Below are 8,286 nucleotides of genomic sequence, written 5' to 3'. Positions count from 1 at the left end.
TTTTAGTTACATGTCTAAATTAATTAGTATTTAGATTTTTTTTCGGATTTGAAATAAGAAGATGGGTCGATCAGTATTCTTGGATAAAAAAAAATATTTATACAGAACTGAACATGATTGATAAAATATACTGCAACTAAAACAAGTAAAAGAAATGAAAATAGAGAAAATTAGGGAATTTATAATTTTAAAAGTATTGGAGGCTTCTGAATTTTTCAGTACTTTTTGAAAATATATACAGATGTCTACAGATATGGTATTAACCCTCACTGGATGGGTGGTACACCACGGGTACCGTGCATTCAAGGCCCGTTGGCAGGGTGCCGTCATATGGCGTTGATCATTTAATTGATTTAGGCCTGTGTGTTTGAGAGCCCCGGCATTACAACTTGTAAGGCTGGAATGCCCCCGGCATGAATGGATTAATATGAAATATTGAAATGAAAAACTTCCTACAAAAGATTGCAGATTTTTAAAGTAGTTCTGGATGCTACTTCCTCTCCATGTCAGAAATTTAATAGGGCAAATCATCATTGTCATATATGATCTTGAAGCCATATCTGAAATCTGATGATATTTATTAGTTGAAAACTGGGTATTTGGAGTTTGTAAGTCAGACAGGGAATTTTCCAAAATGACTAAAGACTTGGCAAAAACAAATTGATATACTGTTATTATTACACTGGTGTTGATCACTTTTTGGATGAGCTTATCCTGATGTTTATTCCAACAACATAAATCCCACTGTCACAGTTGTGAGGTAACTGCAAAGAGATAGGGTGACTCCTGTTAACTGCTATTTTGATTTTCTCCCTCATGTAAAGTTTGGCAGTGTTTACAAATTCACAAGGATGATTTATAGCTTAAGCCATTATTTTTGTTTATTTCTTTCCTTTTATGCTCTATGAAAAGGGCAATTTCTGGAAATTTAAATTCTCTTTAGCAATTGCCATGGTTGATATGTATATATGTACACAAGGAATACTTAAATATACACATAAACTCAGGGTTTCTTTGATTTGTAATGTAATTAAGGTAGGAAATTAAATAACTTTATTGTGCCTCAACTGTGAGCAGTTCCACTGATAATGCCATATCACGTGCGCATTGACACCCATCTTTTAGGCCTAATTGGAGCTGTTGTATATGTCATGACACATGTCTGCTATGGGTTAACAGAAATGTCTGATATATAAGCTTTTATGACAAAAAAAAGAAAAGAAAAGAAATTAAAATAATATAATATGCATCCATAGGTGTTCCACTGTGTGCACTTTGAGACCCCTGCTCAAGTTGGATCTGAGAACCGTCCTAGAATAAGAGGAGTTGACCATGCAGTTGCTCCAATAAGACCACATCATGGTGAGGATTCTGGAGGTGATGCAGCTGTTCCTGAAGGACTCAACCCTGGAATGGAGCGTCCAGGTAGTATAAATGCACCAGAAGGGGCAGGTGAAGGATTAGGTGCAGGTCGTGTTAGGGAAAGATCTGCTTCTAGTTCAAGAGTAGAACCAGTGGAAGGATCAGTAGATCAAGTGGAGGAAAATGGTTTGAATGTTGAAGGAGCAGGAGCTCTTGATTTGGCAAACCCTGTTGAAGCTCATCAAGACGAAGGGACAGATGAGGAAGACAAATAGTCATCAATGTTTCGTATAGCTTTTAATTGTGGGTTGCTTATATCTTTCAATTTAGAAAATTTTCAAAAGAGAATATTCACTTGGAATAATTGATTGTGTGTAAATAAAGAAAGAAAAAAATGTTTTTCTCATAGCAGTAAATAAGCTATTACAGTTGACCCATCCCCAACAGAGGGGTTAGGCTCCAGAAAAAGCTCATATATGGTATATGTATGAGATATGAGGTGCAATTTTGATGTTATTTAATTTTATTGTTAATATCCATGTGTGTTACATATCCTTTTTGCTTATTGTAATTTAGCGTGAATCATGCTAACACATCCTGCACAGTTTATCATGCTTCAGCTAGAGTTGCTGCATTCTTAAGTGATGGAGAAGCCATGCTCCTCTTCCATAGCTAAAAGGTTGGTTGTTTCATATACAAAGTTTTGTGGCAGTATCCATTTATTTACACTTATGCTTGCAGTTAATAATTAAACCAGTTGTTCTGGGAATTGGAAACAGATATTTATATTATTTTATGGCATTAGTGATTTAAACAGGGTTTTAAAAATGTTAGACATGTACCGTAAACACTCAAAGTCAAGGGCAACATTGTTTTTCAGTGAAGCATACACATTGTTTTCTTGGTTTGAAGTAGATAGAGACAAAGCTGAAAGAGGTATATCAGTGCCTAGTTATTTCCATTGATTCCATTTATTTTCTATTTGCTATAAGTTAGTGAAATGGTGAGAAGTATTTATTTGAAAATAATTCCATCTTAGATTTTTTAAGTGGTAATGGCTTTTTTATTATGATTTAGATTTGTATGTTTTCCCACTATAACATTATTGTAAAGAACAACAGGTTTGTAAATAAACTGAACACAGTATGAATAAATGGGTCACAACATGAAGTTATATGTTAACCAATCAGCTATTTATAGAAGAGAGGCCTGGCTTTTCTGCCTATTTAACATATGGCACTTATAGTGATTCAACATATTAAATACTAAATTTTTATTCAGAGATAGCAAGCCAGCCTTTACATGCTTGAAAATCAGCATTATTATGCACTCCTGACCATGCAGTTGTGTAGATGTCAATGCTACTCTGTTAACTGTTAATAACCAATTCTTTTTCATCACCCCAAATTTTTGTTTTCAGTATTCCTTTTATAGGTATGTGCAGTACCTAAGTTTTTTAAATTACATATAGATTTTTTCTACTGGTTCATACTGCATGAAAGATAAGAGTTACTAACCATGTTCTTGTGCCTAATGACACAGATTCAACCCTTGCCAACATTATACAATATTGACTTTTTTTGGCAAATGCCATTCTTTTGGATTTTTTCTGCCACTTTTTATAGCTTTATTTTATACAATTATATTTTTGGTATAATAAAAGTACAAAAATGTGGGAGTAGGGAGTCAAGAATCAGACATAAAACCAATTTGCAGCCATAACAAACTCTGCACTGGTCACAGACAAAACATTGGTTGGTTCTCATGTTAACACACACACAATAGACACACAAGCATAAACAAGCAAACATAAACATAAACTTGCAAATAATCAAACTCACAAACAATAAAATGCTTGCTCACTCCAGCACAAACCCACACACCCACACATGCACACTCATGCACTCGTGCACTCGTGCACTTGTGCACATGCACATGCACATGCACATGCACATGCACATGCACATGCACATGCACATGCACATGCACATGCACATGCACATACACATACACATGCACACACCCCACACCCATCCCCATACCCTCACACCCTAACACCCCCAAACCCCACCTCACCCCAACACCTACACACCAACCCGCCCACCCGCCCATCCGCCCATCCGCCCATCCGCCCATCCGCCCACCCGCCCACCCGCCCACCCGCCCAGCCACCCACACACACACACACACACACACACACACACACACACACACACACATGTATGTATGTATATTTTTTGTGTAGCATTTTGATATGGAACATTTATTTGCTTGAAAAAGATATATGTAAAATGGGTTCAATTACATTTTCTTCTTTGTATTGCAGATACTTGATTTTAATGTATGTTACAGAATCTCATATATAGATACACTGTAATTAAAAGGAATATAGGAAAATCAACACCTGATACAATCTATAATAATGTTTTATCTGAAGGGGACCATCCTGTTGTGGAGTATGATTTGTAAAGAAAAAGAGAAAAAAAAGAATTGGTCTTACAGATTTTCCTCATTTTTTTTTTTATATTGTATAGGTATTGATATACTACATTATTTTACACCAATTTTTTTTTTCTTTCTCTTTCCAGTCCAGAAGTTTTTTTGTTTTTTTTCCTTTGTTTTTCCAATCTGGAAAAGGTACCCTCCCCAAAAGTTTTAGCAATATACCTTAGAGAATCAAAGTCAAGTAGTGATTTATAGAAGCTTAGAAAAATTATACAGAAATCCTAATAGAACAACCAAAACATTATTAGAATATTTGAATAATTTTCTAAAAAGAAGATTAAATTAAAAAAATTGAATAATATTTTCACATATAAATATTTGCTAAAATCTGAAAGATGTAACAACCCATTGTAGACAAGGCGCTGAATAAGCTAACAGCCAGTTAGGATGGGTGATTTCTGAAGCTGTCGTTTCTCCACCCTCCGTAGAGTGTAGACTTGCCTAACAAATATTTTCCCTTAAATCCATCATAAAGCAAGGGTTTAGGCTGACTTTGGAGAGCTGTAATGCTGAAACTAGCACCATTACAGTACTCTATGACTGTGAGTGCGCTTCAACTGTGAGCATTTCCCACTGTTATGTTGTGTGCGCATTGATAACCATCTTTTAGGGCTAATCATACCCGACGTGTATATCATGATGCCCATCTGCTATGGGTTGAAAAATGCTTGGTTCTGTGCATTTTACTTCTTTTAGTAAAGGTGCAATTAGATATCAGGTATATCAGTAAAGAACTTTTTATTGTTGTTTTCCAAATGATCAAAACACAAGATTTCAAGAAAAACATTTCAGCAAATTATGAAAATCCTTTCTTTATAATTTCTATAACTTCTTGTTACTGTAATATCTATATGTGATGAGAAAGTTCACCTATTTTCCTTTTTGATGCCATTTCTTGCATGAAAATAAAACCCTTATTATGTATATGGATATATAAAAGCAGTGAAATCCATAATTGGGAAGAATGTCAGGAAAAGGCTGTTGCCTGTTCTGAAGTAATTATATAATTATATGTGAATAGATGTATTTTGTGTGTGTGTGTGTGTGTGTGTGTGTGTGTGTGTGTGTGTGTGTGTGTGTGTGTGTGTGTGTGTGTGTGTGTGTGTGTGTGTGTGTGTGTGTGTGTGTGTGTGTGTGTGTGTGTGTGTGTGTGTGTGTGTGTGTGTGTGTGTATATGTGTGTGTATATGTGTTTATGTATATGTGTACATAGATATATATGTATGTGAACATAAATGTACAAATGTACATGTGTGTACATAGATACATATGTGTGCATATATGAACATCGATGTAAATGTGTACATTGATGAACATGAATATAAATGGATTAAGATGCCTAAGTATGGATGTGCGTGTGTGTGTACACGGATGAATGTGTGTACATAGATGCATCTTTTCCATGCACAAAGTATTACTCAACTGTTGTAAATTGTTGTAATCATAATGCCAGCGATCTGCACTGTTAAAGCGATTATGAGATTTTCTGCATGTAGGGTGTAACACCCCTGATACACACCCTCTCCAGCTTTGGAATCCATTTTGCCCACAATGTTAAAAGTATGGATTATTTAGATTTATTATAATTGCACTTTGAGGTCACGTTTAGCACTGAAAATCCACCTGCATAATAATGCTGGTGATCTGCTCTGTAAGAGCAGTGATATGTTCCTCTGTGTTTATGCTGTGAAGCATAAACACTGGGAAACAGTCCATCCTAAATTAAGAATATGCTGCCTGAAGTTATGATCTAATGCTGTAATGCATGAGTGTGCCTGTATACTTGCTATTAGTACATTTTGCCCACAACTTTGAATGGATGGATTAATTTTTTCCCACAACTTTGATTGGATAGATCCATTGGTGTTGTGGGGTGAACCCCTGAAAACATTTTCTTAACAAGGCATTGTAGTTACCCTGGATTGTCTAAAGACCTAACCTGATGCCTCTGAAAAGTAGGCATTGTAGCAGGCACACTTGTGGACCAAGTGCCTAAAGCCCTAATATTACTGAACCAGTAACCAGAATCTCCACCAGGAGGACAAAAGTTGTGGCTAGGTCAAAAATCAGTAGAGGCACAATGGTAATATGTTAAAGTGGTTAGTAGCTTCGTAAAGGTTATGTTTACATAACTTTTTAGATTTTTAACCTTGTGCAGACTTAGCTGTTTTGGCTCCAAATTATCAAAATGCTTGGGGTATTTCAAATGTGTAAACTTAATGCCTCATGCTATTTGCCCAATCTGGCCGTGGCCAAGCACTATGCTTGATGAAATATCTCGTCGTTGATGGCTTGCATTAACTATCGGTACATTTTTTTCAAAGTTCCTGCCAAGACCAAATGCCAGTATTGCCTCCCTGTTACTGTGTGGGTCTGGTCATGTCCTGTCCTTCCAATTTATTTTCCAACTTGATTGATGAATTTTTACTTTTTGATTGGGTGATGTAGACTGTAGATGTTCAAAATCTCTCAATAAGCAGCTGAGTCACCATTACCAACAATAGCTACATAATAGAAGCATTGGTCTTACACATACAAAAACTAGTGTTTAGTTGCAGCCAGCTCCATCAAAGTAACTTTTTGCGAGTAATTTTTCTCTAGATTCAGATTGTGCTGGACACATATGTTTCTCTTTTGACTCATAAGTTACTCAGCACTTCAAAATCTAAGCTGGTGCCAGTGAAAGCCTCCAAGATGAAAGCTACTCCAATATGGCTATGGTGGCCAAAAACTCAAAAACTCTTGTTAGAGAGATAATGGCAATAGTGTTAATAACTGAATGCCAGTAAGTTCAGCATTTCTAATCCTGTCATTGTTCTTGAAGCAGACATAAACATATTGAGCATTCACAGATGTATCACATTCATGCGAGTTTGTGGAAAGGGGTAAAGTAACTGACATGGATGTTTGGCAGTTGTCATAAATAAGAGTTGTGTAGACAAAATAAACTGTCTGCTGCATAAGTAATGTATATTGCTTCCACAATATCAACAAATAACACTGGTTAATTATTTCAATAACATTGAGCTAGTCAGCTGGAGTGACATCATGACCAGCATTTATGTTATCAAAAAGAGACTGAGGCTTAGCAATACGCCTAACCTCTGCTTCTTCAGTACTAGTCACACTTAAAAGAAATGATGATTTGCATGTGATGGTTTGTATGAAGGGGTGTATAGGAGGAAGTAAAACCAAATTCAGGACTGTGAACGTACGATGGGCAAAACAGCAGTGAGAGAAGTCCTGGTTAAGGGCTCTGAGGGAGCAAGACAGTAGGGTGACAAGAGAAGTCAGGAAAACCCAGGAGAGCAGGAGGAGAAAAGTTAAAGAAGGTACTGGGTAAGAGCTTTGAGCGAGAAAAGATGGTAGAGAGAAAGGAAGTTAGGTGAGGTTTCCAGAATGGGCTCAAAGAGAGCAAAGACAGCAGGTGGGAGGGGCGGGAATCACAAGGTGTTCCTGGATTAGGCTTTAAACCAATCGCAACGGATGAAAAGATATCACGTCATTGGAATATTACCAAAATAACAAAAAATATCCCATTATGTGTTTTGTCGTATATACATATTTAAATAGTTAAATTTGTATATGCACATTGTAGTTACACTTGTATATAAATATTTTTCTTGACTTGACAAAAAAAAAAAAAGAAAAAAAAAAAAAAAAAAATTTGGTACCCCTTAACCCATTTGCGCCGGTTGACTTCCTATCACGGGGCCGAAAAATGTTCCCGGACCCGGGGAACGTCCTGAGATGTGGTACATTTTTTGGCCGCGGCCTGGGAGCCCAGTAGTGACACGCTGAAACGTGAGCAATAGATCGCTAGATTGTTCTCAAATATAATCATTTTACATAATTTCTTAAACTCTTTTATTTTAGTTTAGGTGTTTGAGTGTCATAAAATGAGACATAACGTTAGAAAAATGTCGTCACAGAAAACTACATGATATTGATGACATCATGTTAATTTCTGCTTCTTGACCGGTTGAATAGAAAGATCTGATTTGAAAAACTATTGTAAAATCAAATGTGTGTTGGCCAAGAAATAATATAAAGTAAAAAATTACTAATGCAATACTACTTCTAATTTGTTGATTGCCTGTGATATCACGTCACGAGGTACATGTACATACTCATATGTACATGTATGATTATTCATATTGTTATTTTTGTTTTGGTAAAAAAAGAAAAAGTATAAAACATGTTTTTTAAATAGGCATTACTGTAGCATGTTTTTTGACGAAATTATCTCCTCTGAACATGGCAATATATTTACGTGCCTTTACAACATAAACGCATTCATGAAAACCATAAGAATAGGGTGGGTGAAAAACGCTCTGAGAGGATCAATGCGGCCCCGTGCATCAAGAAAACACCCTGGCATGAAGTGTTGCGTGCTTGTTATCTTCACGGAGTTAGCAGG

The 8,286-nt window shown here is 36.2% G+C and overlaps 1 protein-coding gene across 4 annotated transcripts in view; it reads left to right on the top strand.

The window, feature by feature from the left end:
- Positions 1-3,466, top strand: part of LOC122242555 (BTB/POZ domain-containing protein 9) — a 34,394-nt gene extending 30,928 nt beyond the window's left edge. For all 4 annotated transcript variants that reach the window (XM_086531436.1, XM_086531435.1, XM_086531434.1 and 1 more), the window contains one exon: positions 1,257-3,466. In XM_086531436.1, the coding sequence (XP_086387562.1) occupies positions 1,257-1,637 (381 nt within the window). In that variant the 3' untranslated portion in view covers positions 1,638-3,466. The remainder of the gene's footprint in view (positions 1-1,256) is intronic.
- The last annotated feature ends 4,820 nt before the right edge of the window (positions 3,467-8,286 follow it).

This window comes from Penaeus japonicus, unplaced genomic scaffold, assembly GCF_977035675.1.
Source record: "Penaeus japonicus unplaced genomic scaffold, GWHDUDI00000001_assembly GWHDUDI00000035, whole genome shotgun sequence".
In the NCBI taxonomy this organism is placed as follows: domain Eukaryota; kingdom Metazoa; phylum Arthropoda; class Malacostraca; order Decapoda; family Penaeidae; genus Penaeus; species Penaeus japonicus.
Note: the sequence above shows the minus strand (reverse complement) of the source record. Positions and strands in the feature narration are given on the sequence as shown.